Source organism: Toxotes jaculatrix, chromosome 17, assembly GCF_017976425.1.
Source record: "Toxotes jaculatrix isolate fToxJac2 chromosome 17, fToxJac2.pri, whole genome shotgun sequence".
Classification (NCBI taxonomy): domain Eukaryota; kingdom Metazoa; phylum Chordata; class Actinopteri; family Toxotidae; genus Toxotes; species Toxotes jaculatrix.
Genome location: NC_054410.1, coordinates 19,113,892 through 19,137,385, shown reverse-complemented (window position 1 = coordinate 19,137,385; position 23,494 = coordinate 19,113,892). Strand labels below are relative to the sequence as shown.

Here is a 23,494-nt window from a genome sequence, read left to right as displayed (position 1 = left end):
ACACTCCCATTTATTATGAGGCTCTTGCTGTGTTTACAAATAAGTGCTTAGGGAATCAAGTGTCATTTTTATGACAAACTCAGTTGGGGAAAACAGATTGACTCCTCTGCAAAGGCAAATGATGCTTTTTCCCAGCCAAACACAGCTGACGCCACTTATCTGGGACGTTGATATGTGTGTATTTGTCCGTGTGGACACCACATGATGGACGTGGTGCCCGGTTCATGTCGGTCCTCGCCGTGCGCCTCAAGCAGGGTGAGGTGAACCGGGCACACCGACCTCTATCAGCACCAGCAATCAGATCACATCAGATAATTTCTCCACCTCAGACAGGGCTCGGCCTGGCAAAAAATCTCCCTCTTTCCCTCTTTGGTGAGATAAGGAGTCCTTAGAGGGTCTCACACACCCAACAACAGGAACCTCACCAGGAAGCTGAGAATGCGACTGGATCAGAGAGCTGATACAGCCTCTGACAAACAGTGAGTTAATTGCTGGATGTGAGGATTTTTCTTCCTTTTAACCCTCTGCTTTTTGGGGGGGGGGGGGGGGGGGTAGTGTCGCCATGGTGATGATGCTGCAAACTATAAATGCTGGTTTCCATTTAACAGTTGTTCCCTTTTTTATTTTTATTGGGCAAATAAAAAACAATTTGCAACATGGTTAGTCTGAAAAGCATTTTACTATTCAGTGCTTTGTGTGTGTGTGTGTGTGTGTGCGTGTGCGTGTGCGTGTGCGCGCACATAGGGCAAGCTATTACAGGAAGGGTGGGCGTGCCATGCTGCCAGTGAAATGGATGCCGCCGGAAGCCTTCATGGAGGGCATCTTCACATCTAAAACGGACACGTGGTGAGAATCCCTCACTCTCATCTTTAACCAGCCTCTGGGAGGACAGAACTTGCCTCAGTGGGATTTCACCTCCTATATTTCACAGACGTCTGCTGTCCCAACCTGCCCGCGCTCTCTCCCTTTGTTTTCACCTTCCTCCGTCTGCCTTTGAGCCCAATCCATTTGTTTTGTTTTTTTTTTAATTCCTTGTCTCTGTCTCATTCTTGTCCTCTGCTTTCATCCTTTACCACTTCAGCTCTGATGATGCTTGTAATTTATGACATGACTGTCCTCAGTCTCACCCACTCTCTTTCCTTCCCTGTAACTAATTGCTCCCCTCATCATCTGCCTCTCTAAGGTCATTTGGGGTTCTGCTGTGGGAGATCTTCTCATTGGGCTACATGCCATATCCAAGTCGCAGTAACCAAGAAGTGCTGGAGTTTGTAACCAACGGTGGAAGAATGGACCCACCTAAAAACTGCCCTGGGCCAGTGTAAGTGCAGATTCACACCCACAGGCTGAATGTGTTTGTATGCTGCACATGTCTACAATAAAAATGTGATCACGTGAACTCTGATTAAGTTTGTCCATAACATAAAGATGCTTCGTTGTATGTGGTGCAGAAATTGTCAACACGTACACACAGGCAGCATCTGAAAAAAAAAAAAACAACCTAACACAGAGGCAGACATGAAAGGCTCCGATAATTTTCATATTGACAATGTAAACAAGTTGTGACCTAGAAGGCGACAGAAAATTTTAACAGGAGATTGCTCTCAGTGCTTTCAATATGGAAACCACACAACGGCTTCTTTCATGTTTGCCTCCCAATTTGGAAGAAGTCATGGGGAGCTGATAGGGGCTGAAAAAACATGTCCAGACCACACTGTATTTTTAACTCTCTCTTTAAGATACCGCCTCTCATGTGAACTCCATGATAATACATATATGGGCAGATGCGCGCACACACATTTTCTCGCTCTTTCTCTCACAGACACATTCCCTGCCTTTCTGTGACTTCACAGCTTTATCCTTCACACCTGTTTGCCAGAGCTTTGCAGATTACTCCTCATGTTATTTTGCAGCCTGTCTTGTGTGGTCTCTATAAATGTGTTTTTTTTTTTTCTTTAAAAGTAAACATCGCCCTGTGGTGTTCTATTAATTTGAAGTTGTGAAACAGCCTCACAACAGGACACACCGATTACTTAAAGCAGCAAACTCCACTTGGAATCAGTTCAGCAATTAAAACTATATCTCAGAATTTAACTTCACTTTCATTTGTTCCTATAATCTGCATCGCCCATTTAACACAATCACTCAAACTGGTGGGAGGTTACACTTTAATTCTGCCTGATGTGATTAAAACGACGATTAAGAATGTTCGTCAGAAAAGATCATTCTGGCATTTGTTAAATCAGCGGGGGAGACGGAGCTGGTCAGCTGCTGTTTTCTTTTTGTTTTCTCTGCATCGACACTGACAGGAGGAAATGTTTGCATTAACTATTTTCTGCTTGTTTGCATCTGCACCTACATGTGTACCTTTAGGTACCGTATAATGACTCAGAGTTGGCAGCACCAGCCTGAGGACAGACCTAACTTCTCAACTATCCTGGAGAGAATTGACTACTGCTTACAGGTAACTGAACAGTGCACAGTGTGGACTCAGGTATGCCATGTAAATATGAAGGAGATCCAAGCAATCTGAGCATCATATCTCATTGTAATATTTATTGAGGATGAATAGTGATTATTTTCTATCCATTAATCTACAAGCCATAAGACAAGATGGGTTTGAAAAGAATCATGGAAAATGATGCTTGTGATTTTCCTTGGGTTCATTTCTTCTTACCTAGCCACAGAAGAGTCAGCTTTTAATTACTACATTTAGTTTCTCATAGAAAAAAATAGAGTTTGCTCACATTACATACATAGTAAATTTGAAATTACACAGTCACTTTCTCTTATAATCATGACTTCCAAAGTGATGTGGCATTTATCAGGAACAGCTTTATGTGTCCACCTTACAGCTACAGTTAAACCTGTGTGTCAGACAATGCAACACTTAGATGTCACTGTCAAAGAAAAATAAAATTTCACTCTATCAAATCATGATTTAGATTTAATCCCTTCCATGAATGGAATATTGGTAACAGTAAAAAATACAGCTCTGATTTCCTGATGGTTTTTTCCCCCTTTTAGGACCCTGATGTGGTGACCGTGCCCCTGCCTATAGAGTATGGACCAGTCCCTGAGGAGGAAGAGCGTGTTCCCATGCGCCCTGATGATGCCTCAGCTCCAACTGTGCTGGTAAATGCCCAGGTGCCTGACGGGGAGGCTCCTCAGCCGCCACCATCCTATCCTACAGAGGAGAACCGTGGAGGCGGAGAACATACAGCTGTGACGAGCACAGCGTCGGAGGCCAAAGCACAGACATCAGCCCAGACCCAGCTGTACCTCCACCAGCACCAGCAGCCTCACACGCAGACCTCCATCACCATGACAACCATGAATACAGCCACCACCTCCACAGCCACCTCTACACTCACTGCCAAGGGACCTCATGTTACCACCCAGCCCAGCTCTGAGGGGGGCCACATTAATCTGGCGTTCACTCAGGGCCATCCGCCAGAGAAGGAGGGCCACAACGGGAAGAGCACCAGTCTCTGGAACCCCACATACGGCTCCTGGTTCCTGCAGCAGCAGCAGAGGAAGCAGCAGCAGAGGCAGGGAGGGGTGGGGGGAGCAGGGGGCAGCGGTGGCAGGGTGCCTGGTGAGGGACAGGAGCATGTGGGCCGGACGGTGGCTGAGGTGGCGGGGGCGCTGGGTCTCCAGCATCAGCACAAGCAGTTCCAGCATCAGCTCCAGCAGCAGCACCAACTCCAGCTGCTGCACCATCAGCAGCAGCAGGGCCTTTGTAGACCTCTGTTACCCCCACCACCCCCTCCTGCTGCCCAGTCACCTCTGCTTTTAGATTCGGCAGCATTGCCCCCAGTTCCCCTCTACAGACTGAGAAGATTCCCCTGTGGGAACATCGGCTACGGCTACCAGGAGCAAGGCCTGCCGCTGGAGGCCGCCCACGTCAACCCCAACCCCCCTCCTCCGCCCCCTCCCTCCCAACAGGGCACCTCCATGCCCTCCTCAGCAGCTCACCAGAGGGGAGCTTCTATTCCCACCTCTGTGTCCCTGGGTCGGTCGGGTATGTCCGAGGACAGCCGTCCACTGCTTGTCACCATGGGGACAGTGCAGGACCCCAGGCTGCCCAGGATGGAGGGCCACAACGCCACCGTGCTTTAGCCCAAATGCCTGTACTGCTGGTCTCTTTTTCAGGCCCTGTCTTTGAAGACTGTGCGTCCAGGAACCACAGCAGGAAACACTGTCAGGACAGAGATTGTTTTAAACCACCCCTACCGTCCCACCATTTTGGTTTCTTCCTCCAGTTCAGAAAGAACCCATCCCACTGAAACAGAGCTGGATGAGTCCATCAGGCTTTTCCCATGAGAACCCTGGAGGTGTGTTAAATCCCCAGTGGATGCTAAAGCACATCAGACAACTAAAAACCTTTGGGAGGCAAATGTAGAGTAAAGGCTAGTTTTAAGAGTTAAAAAAAAAAAAAAAAAAGTATTTTTTCAACACTGGAGGGATCGTGAGTGAGTGAGAACACTGAGAATGAAAAATGGAGAGTTTATGGCACAGGAGGACGGGGGGACAGCTTTGTCATCTATGAAAATGGACTATTGTGAGCATTCAGATCTCTATATTTTGCCAGACTTAAGACTGTGAGTCACCAACTTCTGTGACCACTTTGACTGTAGCACGGTGTCTACAGCTGCCAGCCACATGTGTCAGTTCTACTGCAGAACCCTCACACTGTTCCTTCTCCACATCCTTTTTGGAAAACAGCAGCGTGGTAAAATACTTGTATCAGACTATTTTTCAAGAATATCACTGAATTGGAGCCTGGATTACCAGAGACATTTATACTGAAAAAAAAAATACTGGGAAAATGTGTTTGTTGATGTTTGCTTGCCTGCTTGTTTATTTATTCATTTGTTTATTTATTATTTGGTAGTGGCGATAAATTATTATTAAACACGCGTCTTCAAATTTAAACAAATTCATTTTACATCAACTGGTTTTCACTTAAGTTTTTTTTTAAGCCCCATAAATTTATTTTTAGAAATGCCTAACAAAAAGAATTTTGAACAGTCCCCCCCAAAAATGAAAACTCTAAATAATTATTGCGAACGGGTGTTACAACACTGACACAGAAAATCAGTCGTGTCCTTTAAGGTGGCCTTTAAGGTGGAGTGGATGGATAAGTAGAGATAAGTAGGGAGAATATTTGACAAAAGAATATAATGGATTAAAGACAAGCCAGCCTCAGCAACATTTAAGAGTTCCGCTTTTTGTTATTGCTGAAGATTTGTAATAACTCGTTGCTCCTGGTGCCATTGAAAGCACCGCTCCGTGGACTCTCCTTTTGTTCACAACTCCATTCTGGCTTCTCTTTACTTATGGCTTTTTCAGTAACCTTTATTAATTCATTTCTTGTTTAAGTAAAAATGTTTCTTTCCCCTTTTTGTCTGGATACAGAAACACAGTGGATATTGCTGAATCAATCTTAACCTTCAAATTGCTATCTCGAAGCTCTCTACATTCTTAAATTTGCATATTTTATCTTTTCTATTATAGGATGAGTGTTGTGGAATACAAATGAGTCTGAGTGAAAAGTTTGAATACAAATTGCTTTTGCTCCACATGTGAATGAAACCCGGGACCAGTTTGAGTCTCATTCCGCTCATTTTCACACACACAGTGGTGTTAACACTTTGTCTGTGTTTAAAGTCTGCTTCTTTCAGTTTAAGGACACTTACATACGTTGTATCTATCAAATGACGCCCCAAGTGTGGCGCCGTCGAATGGCGACAATACGTGTCACTTTTTTGACGCTTTTGCTTGACTGTATTGGGCATTCCTGTCAGTCCATCTGCTGTAAAGCAATGATGAGCTGTCATGCATGTGTCATGACACTCAGTGGCTGATTAAGACAAATGCGTTCCTTTGGGCCAAGTCAATGAGCAAAGGTAAATATTGGCCACTGAAAAGTATTCTTGCTTTCTTTGTCTCCAGTACCTGTGTTAAATGCATTAATTCTGTGTGTTCCCCTCACAGCTCATCTCCATCGTTTGATGTTAAAAAAAAAAAAAAACTGAACTGCACCTGTAAATGTTGTAATTATAAAGTATTGTACTATGGCTCTGGTAAAAGCTGTAAATTGCCCTTCAGAAGACATTCGCCAAAATTAATAAATTACTATATAATAACTGTTAAATTTTTTTTAACAGTCAGCAACCACAGACATACAGCAGCTCCTTTAGTGCAACATCCCCTAACTGCTAACCCTAGTACTGTTCTTTATCTTAAAACTCTAACATCATGTTTATGCACAGAAATAGGGCTGTTAACTGCAAGATACAATCTTTTTTTGCCATGTCTGTATTACTGCAGCACTCCTGCAGCAGTAACTTCAGATGTTATTGGCAGCACAGCAATGACACAAAGTGGCTCTGGCGGTGATGGACTCAGGATGTGGAGTCTGTTCACCAGCTATTTACTAACACCATGAAACCTATGTTACGTTGCACTGAGCCTCACAGTTTAACATGACCTTATATCAGATCAGCAAAGTTTCAGTTTATCACTGAGATCCATCAGCCGCCACACGAAATCCTATTTACCTGAGCAGACAGCTGCTGGGTAATTTACTATAAGGGGAAACAATGATCTGAGTCTCTCAGACTCCCTGACATCTTCAGATTGGCTCATTTACACTCAAAGTTTCTAAAGTGTATTATTTGACAAATTCTATCTTCTAGTGCAAATTTGTTACAGAATGTATTTGTGTAACAAATGAGGCACAGAAAGTGTTCTACTACACAGCAGGACTGCATGAAAAAGTAATTTAGCCCACTATTAGAGGCCTGGACTACTACTGTATATAATCTTTGGTTGGATTACTGGAAAAAAATTGCTTCTTACAGAAAGAAAACAAACATGATGCATAAACTGACTCTACAGACTCTGTCAGAGACAGGATGAAATGGTATTAACATGATGTTAACGCAACATTTAAAGAAACATCACAGCTGAGTTTATCATGTCAAACACTGTCCAGGGACGTAGACTGCAGCTAGTTAGGTATTCACAGACATATGGCTGGGATGAGGACCAGCACAGGACTGGAGTTAACTGGAGTTAGTTCTACTCACTGGACAGACTGAGAGAACAACCTGGACAGTTAAAAATTTGACGACAATTTGAAGTTTGCCAGTTTAAAAAAAAATCATTTTCAATATTTTGTGTCAAATCATTACAGCTCACTTTGGTAAAGTAGTTGTGCAATAAGCAGGATTATGTACAGTGATCTGGTCATTATTGCACATAAGCCCTGACAGGGTGAATGGAGACCCCAGCAGGATTATCCCTGTATTATAAACATGTCTGCAAATGTAGGGGATTGTATAGCTGCCAGTATGTGTTTGCTAGCGATAGCAAACTATACTCCTTGCATGCCAGCTGTGCCAGTGCTGCTTTCCATCATGCTATAAAGCAGACTGGACTATTACTTCATGGTCTCACCAAGACCATTTGGCTCCCATAAGGGATCACCTCTACAAAGTGCTGATGTTGCAGTGAAGCACACACCACAAAGTGATACAGTGAGCCTGAGCTTTGGCCTAAAAATGTGCCAAAAAACGTCATAGCATAGTAAGGCTTCAAAATCGGCCAAAAAGAATCATACTTTAGTATGGCCTCAAAATGTCATAAAAAAGGTCATAGTATAGTAAGAATTGAAAATCGGCCAAAAAAAAAGTCATATTTTAGTATGGCCTCAAAATGTGCCAAAAAATGTAATATTATAGTAAAGCATCAAAATCGTCCAAAAAAAGTCATACTTTAGTATGGCCTCAAAATGTGCCAAAAAACGTCATAGTACACTAAGGCATCAAAATTGACCAAAACAAGTCATACTTTAGTATGACCTCAAAATGTGCCAAAAAAAGTCATAGTATAGTATGGCATCAAAATCGGCCAAAAAAAGTCATACTTTACTATGACCTCAAAATGTGCCAAAAAACGTTATAGTATAGTATGGCATCAAAATCGGCCAAAAAAAGTCATACTTTACAATGGCCACAAAATGTCATAAAAAACGTTATAGTATGGCATCGAAATCGGCCAAAAAAAGTCATAGTTTAGTATGGCCTCAAAATGTCATAAAAAATGTCATAGTATAGTATGGCGTTTTTTTTTTTGGCCAAAAATCCAAATTTTTTTTGACCTCAAAATGTCATAAAAAACGTCATAGTATAGTATGGCATCAAAATCGGCCAAAAAAAGTCATAGTTTAGTATGACCTAAAAATGTGCCAAAAAACGTCATAGTATAGTATGGCATCAAAATCGGCCAAAAAAAAGTCATACTTTAGTATGACCTCAAAATGTCATAAAAAACGTCATAGAATAGTATGCCGTTTTTTTCGGGCAAAAAAAGTCCAAATTTTTTTTGGCCTCAAAATGTCATAAAAAACGTCATAGTATAGTATGGCATCAAAATCGGCCAAAAAAAGTCATACTTTAGTATGACCTCAAAAAGTCATAAAAAACGTCATAGTATAGTATGGCATCAAAATCGGCCAAAAAAAGTCATACTTTAGTATGACCTCAAAAAGTCATAAAAAACGTCATAGTATAGTATGGCATCAAAATCGGCCAAAAAAAGTCATACTTCAGTATGACCTCAAAATGTCATAAAAAACGTCATAGCATAGTATGGCGTCAAAATCGGCCAAAAAAAGTCATACTTTAGTATGACCTCAAAATGTGCCAAAAAACGTTATAGTATAGTATGGCATCAAAATCGGCCAAAAAAAGTCATACTTTAGTATGACCTCAAAATGTCATAAAAAACGTTATAGTATGGCATCGAAATCGGCCAAAAAAAGTCATAGTTTAGTATGGCCTCAAAATGTCATAAAAAATGTCATAGTATAGTATGGCGTTTTTTTTTTTGGCCAAAAATCCAAATTTTTTTTGACCTCAAAATGTCATAAAAAACGTCATAGTATAGTATGGCATCAAAATCGGCCAAAAAAAGTCATAGTTTAGTATGACCTAAAAATGTGCCAAAAAACGTCATAGTATAGTATGGCATCAAAATCGGCCAAAAAAAAGTCATACTTTAGTATGACCTCAAAATGTCATAAAAAACGTCATAGAATAGTATGCCGTTTTTTTCGGGCAAAAAAAGTCCAAATTTTTTTTGGCCTCAAAATGTCATAAAAAACGTCATAGTATAGTATGGCATCAAAATCGGCCAAAAAAAGTCATACTTTAGTATGACCTCAAAAAGTCATAAAAAACGTCATAGTATAGTATGGCATCAAAATCGGCCAAAAAAAGTCATACTTCAGTATGACCTCAAAATGTCATAAAAAACGTCATAGCATAGTATGGCGTCAAAATCGGCCAAAAAAAGTCATACTTTAGTATGACCTCAAAATGTGCCAAAAAACGTTATAGTATAGTATGGCATCAAAATCGGCCAAAAAAAGTCATACTTTAGTATGACCTCAAAATGTCATAAAAAACGTCATAGTATAGTATGCCGTTTTTTTCGGGCAAAAAAGGTCCAAATTTTTTTTGGCCTCAAAATGTCATAAAAAACGTCATAATATAGTATGGCATCAAAATCGGCCAAAAAAAGTCATACTTTAGTATGACCTCAAAATGTGCCAAAAAACATTATAGTATAGTATGGCATCAAAATCGGCCAAAAAAAGTCATACTTTAGTATGACCTCAAAATATCATAAAAAACGTCATAGTATAGTATGGCATCAAAATCGGCCAAAAAAAGTCATACTTTAGTATGACCTCAAAAAGTCATAAAAAACGTCATAGTATAGTATGGCATCAAAATCGGCCAAAAAAAGTCATACTTTAGTATGACCTCAAAAAGTCATAAAACACATCATAGTATAGTATGGCATCAAAATCGGCCAAAAAAAGTCATACTTTATTATGACCTCAAAATGTCATAAAAAACGTCATAGTATAGTATGGCGTTTTTTTCGGACAAAAAAAGTCCAAATTTTTTTTGGCCTCAACATGTCATAAAAAACGTCATAGTGTAGTATGGCGTCAAAATCGGCCAAAAAAAGTCATACTTTAGTATGACCTCAAAATGTCATAAAAAATGTCATAGTATAGTATGGCATCAAAATCGGCCAAAAAAGTCATACTTTAGTATGACCTCAAAAAGTCATAAAAAACGTCATAGTATAGTATGGCATCAAAATCGGCCAAAAAAAGTCATACTTTAGTATGACCTCAAAATGTGCCAAAAAACGTTATAGTATAGTATGGCATCAAAATGGGCTAAAAAAAGTCATACTTTAGTATGACCTCAAAATGTCATAAAAAACGTCATAGTATAGTATGGCATCAAAATCGGCCAAAAAAAGTCATACTTTAGTATGACCTCAAAATGTGCCAAAAAACGTTATAGTATAGTATGGCATCAAAATGGGCTAAAAAAAGTCATACTTTAGTATGACCTCAAAATGTCATAAAAAACGTCATAGTATAGTATGGCATCAAAATCGGCCAAAAAAAGTCATACTTTAGTATGACCTCAAAAAGTCATAAAAAACGTCATAGTATAGTACGGCATCAAAATCGGCCAAAAAAAGTCATACTTTATTATGACCTCAAAATGTCATAAAAAACGTCATAGTATAGTATGGCATCAAAATCGGCCAAAAAAAGTCATACTTTATTATGACCTCAAAATGTCATAAAAAACGTCATAGTATAGTATGGCATCAAAATCGGCCAAAAAAAGTCATACTCTAGTATGACCTCAAAATGTCATAAAAAACGTCATAGTATAGTATGGCATCAAAATCGGCCAAAAAAAGTCATACTTTAGTATGACCTCAAAAAGTCATAAAAAAACGTCATAGTATAGTATGGCATCAAAATCGGCCAAAAAAAGTCATACTTTAGTATGACCTCAAAAAGTCATAAAACACATCATAGTATAGTATGGCATCAAAATCGGCCAAAAAAAGTCATACTTTATTATGACCTCAAAATGTCATAAAAAACGTCATAGTATAGTATGGCGTTTTTTTCGGACAAAAAAAGTCCAAATTTTTTTTGGCCTCAACATGTCATAAAAAACGTCATAGTGTAGTATGGCGTCAAAATCGGCCAAAAAAAGTCATACTTTAGTATGACCTCAAAATGTCATAAAAAATGTCATAATACAGTATGGCATCAAAATCGGCCAAAAAAGTCATACTTTAGTATGACCTCAAAAAGTCATAAAAAACGTCATAGTATAGTATGGCATCAAAATCGGCCAAAAAAAGTCATACTTTAGTATGACCTCAAAATGTGCCAAAAAACATTATAGTATAGTATGGCATCAAAATGGGCCAAAAAAAGTCATACTTTAGTATGACCTCAAAAAGTCATAAAAAACGTCATAGTATAGTATGGCATCAAAATCGACCAAAAAAAGTCATACTTTAGTATGACCTCAAAAAGTCATAAAACACATCATAGTATAGTATGGCATCAAAATGGGCCAAAAAAAGTCATACTTTAGTATGACCTCAAAATGTCATAAAAAACGTCATAGTATAGTATGGCATCAAAATCGGCCAAAGAAAGTCATACTTTAGTGTGACCTCAAAAAGTCATAAAAAACGTCATAGTATAGTATGGCATCAAAATCGGCCAAAAAAAGTCATACTTTAGTATGACCTCAAAAAGTCATGAAACACATCATAGTATAGTATGGCATCAAAATCGGCCAAAAAAAGTCATACTTTATTATGACCTCAAAATGTCATAAAAAACGTCATAGTATAGTATGGCATCAAAATCGGGCAAAAAAAGTCATACTTTAGTATGACCTCAAAAGTCGTAAAAAACGTCATAGTATAGTATGGCATCAAAATCGGCCAAAAAAAGTCATACTTTAGTATGACCTCAAAAAGTCATAAAACACATCATAGTGCAGTATGGCATCAAAATCGGCCAAAAAAAGTCATACTTTATTATGACCTCAAAATGTCATAAAAAACGTCATAGTATAGTATGGCGTTTTTTTCGGGCAAAAAAAGTCAAAAAATTTATTGGCCTCAAAATGTCATAAAAAACGTCATAGTATAGTATGGCGTTTTTTTTTTCGGGCAAAAAAAGTCCAAATTTTTTTTTTGGCCTCAAAATGTCATAAAAAACGTCATAGTATAGTATGGCATCAAAATCGGCCAAAAAAAGTCATACTTTAGTATGACCTCAAAATGTCATAAAAAACGTCATAGTATAGTATGGCGTTTTTTTCGGGCAAATAAAGTCCAAATTTTTTTTTGCCTTAAAATGTCATAAAAAACGTCATAGTATAGTATGCCATTTTTTTCGGGCAAATAAAGTCCAAATTTTTTTTGGCCTCAAAATGTCATAAAAAACGTCATAGTATAGTATGGCGTTTTTTTCGGACAAAAAAAGTCATACTTTAGTATGACCTCAAAATGTCATAAAAAATGTCATAGTATAGTATGGTGTTTTTTTCGGGGAAAAAAAGTCATACTTTAGTATGACCTCAAAAAGTCATAAAAAACGTCATAGTATAGTATGGCATCAAAATCGGCCAGAAAAAGTCATACTTTAGTATGACCTCAAAAAGTCATAAAACACATCATAGTATAGTATGGCGTTTTTTTCGGGCAAAAAGAGTCATACTTTAGTATGACCCCAAAAAGTCATAAAAAACATCATAGTATAGTATGGCATTTTTTTCGGGCAAAAAAAGTCAAAAAAATTTTTGGCCTCAAAATGTCATAAAAAACGTCATAGTATAGTATGGCGTTTTTTTCGGGCAAAAAAAGTCAAAAAAAATTTTGGCCTCAAAATGTCATAAAAAACGTCATAGTATAGTATGGCGTTTTTTTCGGGCAAAAAAAGTCCGAATTTTTTTTGGCCTTAAAATGTCATAAAAAACGTCATAGTATAGTATGGCGTTTTTTTCGGGCAAAAAAAGTCATACTTTAGTATGACCTCAAAATGTCATAAAAAACGTCATAGTCTAGTATGGCTTTTTTTTCGGGCAAAAAAAGTCCAAATTTTTTTTGGCCTTAAAATGTCATAAAAAACGTCATAGTATAGTATGGCGTTCTTTTCGGGCAAAAAAAGTCATACTTTAGTATGACCTCAAAATGTCATAAAAAACGTCATAGTATAGTATGGCATTTTTTTCGGGCAAAAAAAGTCATACTTTAGTATGACCTCAAAAAGTCATAAAAAACGTCATAGTATAGTATGGCGTTTTTTTCGGGCAAAAAAAGTCCAAATTTTTTTTGGCCTCAAAATGTCATAAAAAACGTCATAGTATAGTATGGCGTTTTTTTCGGGCAAAAAAAGTCCAAATTTTTTTTGGTCTTAAAATTTCATAAAAAACGTCATAGTATAGTATGGCATCAAAATGGGCCAAAAAAAAGTCATACTTTAGTATGACCTCAAAAAGTCATAAAAAACGTCATAGTATAGTATGGCGTTTTTTTCGGGCAAAAAAAGTCCAAATTTTTTTTGGCCTTAAAATGTCATAAAAAATGTCATAGTATAGTATGGCGTTTTTTTCGGGCAAAAAAAGTCCAAATTTTTTTTGGCCTCAAAATGTCATAAAAAACGTCATAGTATAGTATGGCGTTTTTTTCGGGCAAAAAAAGTCAAAAAAATTTTTGGCCTCAAAATGTCATAAAAAACGTCATAGTATAGTATGGCGTTTTTTTCGGGCAAAAAAAGTCCAAATTTTTTTTGGCCTCAAAATATCATAAAAAACGTCATAGTATAGTATGGCATCAAAATCGGCCAAAAAAAGTCATACTTTAGTATGACCTCAAAAAGTCATAAAAAACGTCATAGTATAGTATGGCGTTTTTTTCGGGCAAAAAAAGTCAAAAATTTTTTTGGCCTCAAAATGTCATAAAAAACGTCATAGTATAGTATGGCGTTTTTTTCGGGCAAAAAAAGTCATACTTTAGTATGACCTCAAAAAGTCATAAAAAACGTCATAGTATAGTATGGCGTTTTTTTCGGGCAAAAAAAGTCATACTTTAGTATGACCTCAAAAAGTCATAAAAAACGTCATAGTATAGTATGGCGTTTTTTTCGGGCAAAAAAAGCCCAAATTTTTTTTGGCCTCAAAATGTCATAAAAAACGTCATAGTATAGTATGGCATCAAAATCGTCCAAAAAAGAGAAACGTCATAGTATAGTATGGCGTTTTTTTCGGGCAAAAAAAGTCAAAAATTTTTTTGGCCTTAAAATGTCATAAAAAACGTCATAGTATAGTATGGCGTTTTTTTCGGGCAAAAAAAGTCAAAAAATTTTTTGGCCTCAAAATGTCATAAAAAACGTCATAGTATAGTATGGCGTTTTTTTCGGGCAAAAAAAGTCCAAATTTTTTTTGGCCTCAAAATGTCATAAAAAACGTCATAGTATAGTATGGCGTTTTTTTCGGGCAAAAAAAGTCAAAAAATTTTCTGGCCTCAAAATGTCATAAAAAACGTCATAGTATAGTATGGCATCAAAATCGGCCAAAAAAAGTCATACTTTAGTATGACCTCAAAAAGTCATAAAAAACGTCATAGTATAGTATGGCGTTTTTTTCGGGCAAAAAAAGTCCAAATTTTTTTTGGCCTTAAAATATCATAAAAAACGTCATAGTATAGTATGGCATCAAAATCGGCCAAAAAAAGTCATACTTTAGTATGACCTCAAAAAGTCATAAAAAACGTCATAGTATAGTATGGCGTTTTTTTCGGGCAAAAAAAGTCATACTTTAGTATGACCTCAAAATGTCATAAAAAACGTCATAGTATAGTATGGCGTTTTTTTTCGGGCAAAAAAAGTCCAAATTTTTTTTGGCCTCAAAATGTCATAAAAAACGTCATAGTATAGTAAGGCGTTTTTTTCAGGCAAAAAAAGTCCAAATTTTTTTTGGTCTTAAAATTTCATTAAAAACGTCATAGTATAGTATGGCATCAAAATCGGCCAAAAAAAGTCATACTTTAGTATGACCTCAAAATGTCATAAAAAACGTCATAGTATAGTATGGCGTTTTTTTCGGGCAAAAAAAGTCATACTTTAGTATGACCTCAAAATGTCATAAAAAATGTCATAGTATAGTATGGCATCAAAATCGGCCAAAAAAAGTCATACTTTAGTATGACCTCAAAAAGTCATAAAAAACGTCATAGTATAGTATGGCGTTTTTTTCGGGCAAAAAAAGTCAAAAAATTTTTTGGCCTCAAAATGTCATAAAAAACGTCATAGTATAGTAAGGCTTTTTTTTCAGGCAAAAAAAGTCCAACTTTTTTTTGGCCTCAAAATGTCATTAAAAACGTCATAGTATAGTATGGCGTTTTTTTCGGGCAAAAAAAGTCATACTTTAGTATGACCTCAAAATGTCATAAAAAACGTCATAGTATAGTATGGCGTTTTTTTTCGGGCAAAAAAAGTCCAAATTTTTTTTGGCCTCAAAATGTCATAAAAAACGTCATAGTATAGTAAGGCGTTTTTTTCAGGCAAAAAAAGTCCAAATTTTTTTTGGTCTTAAAATTTCATTAAAAACGTCATAGTATAGTATGGCATCAAAATCGGCCAAAAAAAGTCATACTTTAGTATGACCTCAAAATGTCATAAAAAACGTCATAGTATAGTATGGCGTTTTTTTTCGGGCAAAAAAAGTCATACTTTAGTATGACCTCAAAATGTCATAAAAAATGTCATAGTATAGTATGGCATCAAAATCGGCCAAAAAAAGTCATACTTTAGTATGACCTCAAAAAGTCATAAAAAACGTCATAGTATAGTATGGCGTTTTTTTCGGGCAAAAAAAGTCAAAAAATTTTTTGGCCTCAAAATGTCATAAAAAACGTCATAGTATAGTATGGCGTTTTTTTCGGGCAAAAAAAGTCATACTTTAGTATGACCTCAAAAAGTCATAAAAAACGTCATAGTATAGTATGGCGTTTTTTTCGGGCAAAAAAAGTCCAAATTTTTTTTGGTCTTAAAATTTAATAAAAAACGTCATAGTATAGTATGGCGTTTTTTTCGGGCAAAAAAAGTCATACTTTAGTATGACCTCAAAATGTCATAAAAAATGTCATAGTATAGTATGGCATCAAAATCGGCCAAAAAAAGTCATACTTTAGTATGACCTCAAAAAGTCATAAAAAACGTCATAGTATAGTATGGCGTTTTTTTCGGGCAAAAAAAGTCAAAAAATTTTTTGGCCTCAAAATGTCATAAAAAACGTCATAGTATAGTAAGGCTTTTTTTTCAGGCAAAAAAAGTCCAACTTTTTTTTGGCCTCAAAATGTCATTAAAAACGTCATAGTATAGTATGGCGTTTTTTTCGGGCAAAAAAAGTCATACTTTAGTATGACCTCAAAATGTCATAAAAAACGTCATAGTATAGTATGGCGTTTTTTTTCGGGCAAAAAAAGTCCAAATTTTTTTTGGCCTCAAAATGTCATAAAAAACGTCATAGTATAGTAAGGCGTTTTTTTCAGGCAAAAAAAGTCCAAATTTTTTTTGGTCTTAAAATTTCATTAAAAACGTCATAGTATAGTATGGCATCAAAATCGGCCAAAAAAAGTCATACTTTAGTATGACCTCAAAATGTCATAAAAAACGTCATAGTATAGTATGGCGTTTTTTTCGGGCAAAAAAAGTCATACTTTAGTATGACCTCAAAATGTCATAAAAAATGTCATAGTATAGTATGGCATCAAAATCGGCCAAAAAAAGTCATACTTTAGTATGACCTCAAAAAGTCATAAAAAACGTCATAGTATAGTATGGCGTTTTTTTCGGGCAAAAAAAGTCAAAAAATTTTTTGGCCTCAAAATGTCATAAAAAACGTCATAGTATAGTATGGCGTTTTTTTCGGGCAAAAAAAGTCATACTTTAGTATGACCTCAAAAAGTCATAAAAAAAGTCATAGTATAGTATGGCGTTTTTTTCGGGCAAAAAAAGTCATACTTTAGTATGACCTCAAAAAGTCATAAAAAACGTCATAGTATAGTATGGCGTTTTTTTCGGGCAAAAGTCAAAAAATTTTTTGGCCTCAAAATGTCATAAAAAACGTCATAATATAGTATGGCGTTTTTTTCGGGCAAAAAAAGTCATACTTTAGTATGACCTCAAAAAGTCATAAAAAAAGTCATAGTATAGTATGGCGTTTTTTTCGGGCAAAAAAAGTCATACTTTAGTATGACCTCAAAAAGTCATAAAAAACGTCATAGTATAGTATGGCGTTTTTTTCGGGCAAAAAAAGTCATACTTTAGTATGACCTCAAAAAGTCATAAAAAACGTCATAGTATAGTATGGCGTTTTTTTCGGGCAAAAAAAGTCAAAAAATTTTTTGGCCTCAAAATGTCATAAAAAACGTCATAGTATAGTATGGCGTTTTTTTCGGGCAAAAAAAGTCATACTTTAGTATGACCTCAAAATGTCATAAAAAACGTCATAGTATAGTATGGCGATTTTTTTCGGGCAAAAAAAGTCCAAATTTTTTTTGGCCTCAAAATGTCATAAAAAACGTCATAGTATAGTAAGGCGTTTTTTTCAGGCAAAAAAAGTCCAAATTTTTTTTGGCCTCAAAATGTCATTAAAAACGTCATAGTATAGTATGGCGTTTTTTTTCGGGCAAAAAAAGTCCAAATTTTTTTTGGTCTTAAAATTTAATAAAAAATGTCATAGTATAGTATGGCGTCAAAATCGGCCAAAAAAAGTCATACTTTAGTATGACCTCAAAATGTCATAAAAAACGTCATAGTATAGTATGGCGTTTTTTTCGGGCAAAAAAAGTCATACTTTAGTATGACCTCAAAATGTCATAAAAAATGTCATAGTATAGTATGGCATCAAAATCGGCCAAAAAAAGTCATACTTTAGTATGACCTCAAAAAGTCATAAAAAACGTCATAGTATAGTATGGCGTTTTTCTGGGGCAAAAAAAGTCAAAAAATTTTTTGGCCTCAAAATGTCATAAAAAACGTCATAGTATAGTATGGCGTTTTTTTCGGGCAAAAAAAGTCATACTTTAGTATGACCTCAAAAAGTCATAAAAAAAGTCATAGTATAGTATGGCGTTTTTTTCGGGCAAAAAAAGTCCAAATTTTTTTTGGTCTTAAAATTTCATAAAAAACGTCATAGTATAGTATGGCATCAAAATCGGCCAAAAAAAGTCATACTTTAGTATGACCTCAAAATGTCATAAAAAACGTCATAGTATAGTATGGCGTTTTTTTCGGGCAAAAAAAGTCATACTTTAGTATGACCTCAAAAAGTCATAAAAAAAGTCATAGTATAGTATGGCATCAAAATCGGCCAAAAAAAGTCATACTTTAGTATGACCTCAAAAAGTCATAAAAAAAGTCATAGTATAGTATGGCATCAAAATCAGCCAAAAAAAGTCATACTTTAGTATGACCTCAAAAAGTCATAAAAAACGTCATAGTATAGTATGGCATCAAAATCGGCCAAAAAAAGTCATACTTTAGTATGACCTCAAAAAGTCATAAAAAACGTCATAGTATATTATGGCGTTTTTTTCGGGCAAAAAAAGTCATACTTTAGTATGACCTCAAAAAGTCATAAAAAACGTCATAGTATAGTATGGCGTTTTTTTCGGGCAAAAAAAGTCCAAATTTTTTTTGGCCTCAAAATGTCATAAAAAACGTCATAGTATAGTAAGGCGTTTTTTTCAGGCAAAAAAAGTCCAAATTTTTTTTGGCCTCAAAATGTCATTAAAAACGTCATAGTATAGTATGGCGTTTTTTACGGGCAAAAAAAGTCCAAATTTTTTTTGGCCTCAAAATGTCATAAAAAACGTCATAGTATAGTATGGCGTTTTTTTCGGGCAAAAAAAGTCCAAATTTTTTTTGGTCTTAAAATTTCATAAAAAATGTCATAGTATAGTATGGCGTCAAAATCGGCCAAAAAAAGTCATACTTTAGTATGACCTCAAAATGTCATAAAAAACGTCATAGTATAGTATGGCGTTTTTTTCGGGCAAAAAAAGTCCAAATTTTTTTTGGCCTCAAAATGTCATAAAAAACGTCATAGTATAGTATGGCGTTTTTTTCGGGCAAAAAAAGTCCAAATTTTTTTTAGTCTCAAAATATCATAAAAAACGTCATAGTATAGTATGGCGTCAAAATCGGCCAAAAAAAGTCATACTTTAGTATGACCTCAAAAAGTCATAAAAAACGTCATAGTATAGTATGGCGTTTTTTTCGGGCAAAAAAAGTCATACTTTAGTATGACTTCAAAATGTCATAAAAAACGTCATAGTATAGTATGGCGTTTTTTTTGGGCAAAAAAAGTCATACTTTAGTATGACCTCAAAAAGTCATAAAAAACGTCATAGTATAGTATGGCGTTTTTTTCGGGCAAAAAAAGTCATACTTTAGTATGACCTCAAAAAGTCATAAAAAACGTCATAGTATAGTATGGCGTTTTTTTCGGGCAAAAAAAGTCCAAATTTTTTTTGGCCTCAAAATGTCATAAAAAACGTCATAGTATAGTATGGCCTTTTTTTCGGGCAAAAAAAGTCATACTTTAGTATGACCTCAAAATGTCATAAAAAACGTCATAGTATAGTATGGCGTTTTTTTCGGGCAAAAAAAGTCATACTTTAGTATGACCTCAAAAAGTCATAAAAAACGTCATAGTATAGTATGGCGTTTTTTTTTCGGGCAAAAAAAGTCAAAAAATTTTTTGGCCTCAAAATGTCATAAAAAACGTCATAGTATAGTATGGCGTTTTTTTCGGGAAAAAAAAGTCATACTTTAGTATGACCTCAAAAAGTCATAAAAAACGTCATAGTATAGTATGGCGTTTTTTTCGGGCAAAAAAAGTCAAAAAATTTTTTGGCCTCAAAATGTCATAAAAAACGTCATAGTATAGTATGGCATCAAAATCGGCCAAAAAAAGTCATACTTTAGTATGACCTCAAAAAGTCATAAAAAACGTCATAGTATAGTATGGCGTTTTTTTCGGGCAAAAAAAGTCCAAATTTTTTTTGGCCTTAAAATATCATAAAAAACGTCATAGTATAGTATGGCATCAAAATCGGCCAAAAAAAGTCATACTTTAGTATGACCTCAAAAAGTCATAAAAAACGTCATAGTATAGTATGGCGTTTTTTTCGGGCAAAAAAAGTCATACTTTAGTATGACCTCAAAATGTCATAAAAAACGTCATAGTATAGTATGGCGTTTTTTTTCGGGCAAAAAAAGTCCAAATTTTTTTTGGCCTCAAAATGTCATAAAAAACGTCATAGTATAGTAAGGCGTTTTTTTCAGGCAAAAAAAGTCCAAATTTTTTTTGGTCTTAAAATTTCATTAAAAACGTCATAGTATAGTATGGCATCAAAATCGGCCAAAAAAAGTCATACTTTAGTATGACCTCAAAATGTCATAAAAAACGTCATAGTATAGTATGGCGTTTTTTTCGGGCAAAAAAAGTCATACTTTAGTATGACCTCAAAATGTCATAAAAAATGTCATAGTATAGTATGGCATCAAAATCGGCCAAAAAAAGTCATACTTTAGTATGACCTCAAAAAGTCATAAAAAACGTCATAGTATAGTATGGCGTTTTTTTTCGGGCAAAAAAAGTCAAAAAATTTTTTGGCCTCAAAATGTCATAAAAAACGTCATAGTATAGTATGGCGTTTTTTTCGGGCAAAAAAAGTCATACTTTAGTATGACCTCAAAAAGTCATAAAAAACGTCATAGTATAGTATGGCGTTTTTTTCGGGCAAAAAAAGTCCAAATTTTTTTTGGCCTCAAAATGTCATAAAAAACGTCATAGTATAGTATGGCGTTTTTTTCGGGCAAAAAAAGTCCAAATTTTTTTTGGTCTTAAAATTTCATAAAAAACGTCATAGTATAGTATGGCGTTTTTTTCGGGCAAAAAAAGTCATACTTTAGTATGACCTCAAAATGTCATAAAAAATGTCATAGTATAGTATGGCATCAAAATCGGCCAAAAAAAGTCATACTTTAGTATGACCTCAAAAAGTCATAAAAAACGTCATAGTATAGTATGGCGTTTTTTTCGGGCAAAAAAAGTCAAAAAATTTTTTGGCCTCAAAATGTCATAAAAAACGTCATAGTATAGTAAGGCTTTTTTTTCAGGCAAAAAAAGTCCAACTTTTTTTTGGCCTCAAAATGTCATTAAAAACGTCATAGTATAGTATGGCGTTTTTTTCGGGCAAAAAAAGTCATACTTTAGTATGACCTCAAAATGTCATAAAAAACGTCATAGTATAGTATGGCGTTTTTTTTCGGGCAAAAAAAGTCCAAATTTTTTTTGGCCTCAAAATGTCATAAAAAACGTCATAGTATAGTAAGGCGTTTTTTTCAGGCAAAAAAAGTCCAAATTTTTTTTGGTCTTAAAATTTCATTAAAAACGTCATAGTATAGTATGGCATCAAAATCGGCCAAAAAAAGTCATACTTTAGTATGACCTCAAAATGTCATAAAAAACGTCATAGTATAGTATGGCGTTTTTTTCGGGCAAAAAAAGTCATACTTTAGTATGACCTCAAAATGTCATAAAAAATGTCATAGTATAGTATGGCATCAAAATCGGCCAAAAAAAGTCATACTTTAGTATGACCTCAAAAAGTCATAAAAAACGTCATAGTATAGTATGGCGTTTTTTTCGGGCAAAAAAAGTCAAAAAATTTTTTGGCCTCAAAATGTCATAAAAAACGTCATAGTATAGTATGGCGTTTTTTTCGGGCAAAAAAAGTCATACTTTAGTATGACCTCAAAAAGTCATAAAAAAAGTCATAGTATAGTATGGCGTTTTTTTCGGGCAAAAAAAGTCATACTTTAGTATGACCTCAAAAAGTCATAAAAAACGTCATAGTATAGTATGGCGTTTTTTTCGGGCAAAAGTCAAAAAATTTTTTGGCCTCAAAATGTCATAAAAAACGTCATAATATAGTATGGCGTTTTTTTCGGGCAAAAAAAGTCATACTTTAGTATGACCTCAAAAAGTCATAAAAAAAGTCATAGTATAGTATGGCGTTTTTTTCGGGCAAAAAAAGTCATACTTTAGTATGACCTCAAAAAGTCATAAAAAACGTCATAGTATAGTATGGCGTTTTTTTCGGGCAAAAAAAGTCATACTTTAGTATGACCTCAAAAAGTCATAAAAAACGTCATAGTATAGTATGGCGTTTTTTTCGGGCAAAAAAAGTCAAAAAATTTTTTGGCCTCAAAATGTCATAAAAAACGTCATAGTATAGTATGGCGTTTTTTTCGGGCAAAAAAAGTCATACTTTAGTATGACCTCAAAAAGTCATAAAAAAAGTCATAGTATAGTATGGCGTTTTTTTCGGGCAAAAAAAGTCATACTTTAGTATGACCTCAAAAAGTCATAAAAAACGTCATAGTATAGTATGGCGTTTTTTTTCGGGCAAAAAAAGTCATACTTTAGTATGACCTCAAAAAGTCATAAAAAACGTCATAGTATAGTATGGCGTTTTTTTCGGGCAAAAAATGTCAAAAAATTTTTTGGCCTCAAAATGTCATAAAAAACGTCATAGTATAGTAAGTCTTTTTTTTCAGGCAAAAAAAGTCCAAATTTTTTTTGGCCTCAAAATGTCATTAAAAACGTCATAGTATAGTATGGCGTTTTTTTCGGGCAAAAAAAGTCATACTTTAGTATGACCTCAAAATGTCATAAAAAACGTCATAGTATAGTATGGCGTTTTTTTTCGGGCAAAAAAAGTCCAAATTTTTTTTGGCCTCAAAATGTCATAAAAAACGTCATAGTATAGTAAGGCGTTTTTTTCAGGCAAAAAAAGTCCAAATTTTTTTTGGTCTTAAAATTTCATAAAAAACGTCATAGTATAGTATGGCATCAAAATCGGCCAAAAAAAGTCATACTTTAGTATGACCTCAAAAAGTCATAAAAAAAGTCATAGTATAGTATGGCATCAAAATCGGCCAAAAAAAGTCATACTTTAGTATGACCTCAAAAAGTCATAAAAAAAGTCATAGTATAGTATGGCATCAAAATCGGCCAAAAAAAGTCATACTTTAGTATGACCTCAAAAAGTCATAAAAAAAGTCATAGTATAGTATGGCGTTTTTTTCGGGCAAAAAAAGTCATACTTTAGTATGACCTCAAAAAGTCATAAAAAACGTCATAGTATAGTATGGCGTTTTTTTCGGGCAAAAAAAGTCAAAAAAATTTTTGGCCTCAAAATGTCATAAAAAACGTCATAGTATAGTATGGCGTTTTTTTCGGGCAAAAAAAGTCATACTTTAGTATGACCTCAAAAAGTCATAAAAAAAGTCATAGTATAGTATGGCGTTTTTTTCGGGCAAAAAAAGTCATACTTTAGTATGACCTCAAAAAGTCATAAAAAACGTCATAGTATAGTATGGCGTTTTTTTCGGGCAAAAAAAGTCATACTTTAGTATGACCTCAAAAAGTCATAAAAAACGTCATAGTATAGTATGGCGTTTTTTTTTCGGGCAATAAAAGTCCAAATTTTTTTT

At 35.1% G+C, this 23,494-nt stretch overlaps 1 protein-coding gene across 1 annotated transcript in view; it reads left to right on the top strand.

Annotated features, from left to right (window-relative positions):
- alk (ALK receptor tyrosine kinase) overlaps positions 1 to 4,911 on the top strand; it is a 301,016-nt gene extending 296,105 nt beyond the window's left edge. The window contains exons 26-29 of the mRNA XM_041061252.1: positions 745 to 846; positions 1,184 to 1,318; positions 2,371 to 2,461; positions 3,025 to 4,911. Coding sequence (XP_040917186.1) covers positions 745 to 846; positions 1,184 to 1,318; positions 2,371 to 2,461; positions 3,025 to 4,119 — 1,423 coding nt within the window. The 3' untranslated portion in view covers positions 4,120 to 4,911. The remainder of the gene's footprint in view (positions 1 to 744; positions 847 to 1,183; positions 1,319 to 2,370; positions 2,462 to 3,024) is intronic.
- The last annotated feature ends 18,583 nt before the right edge of the window (positions 4,912 to 23,494 follow it).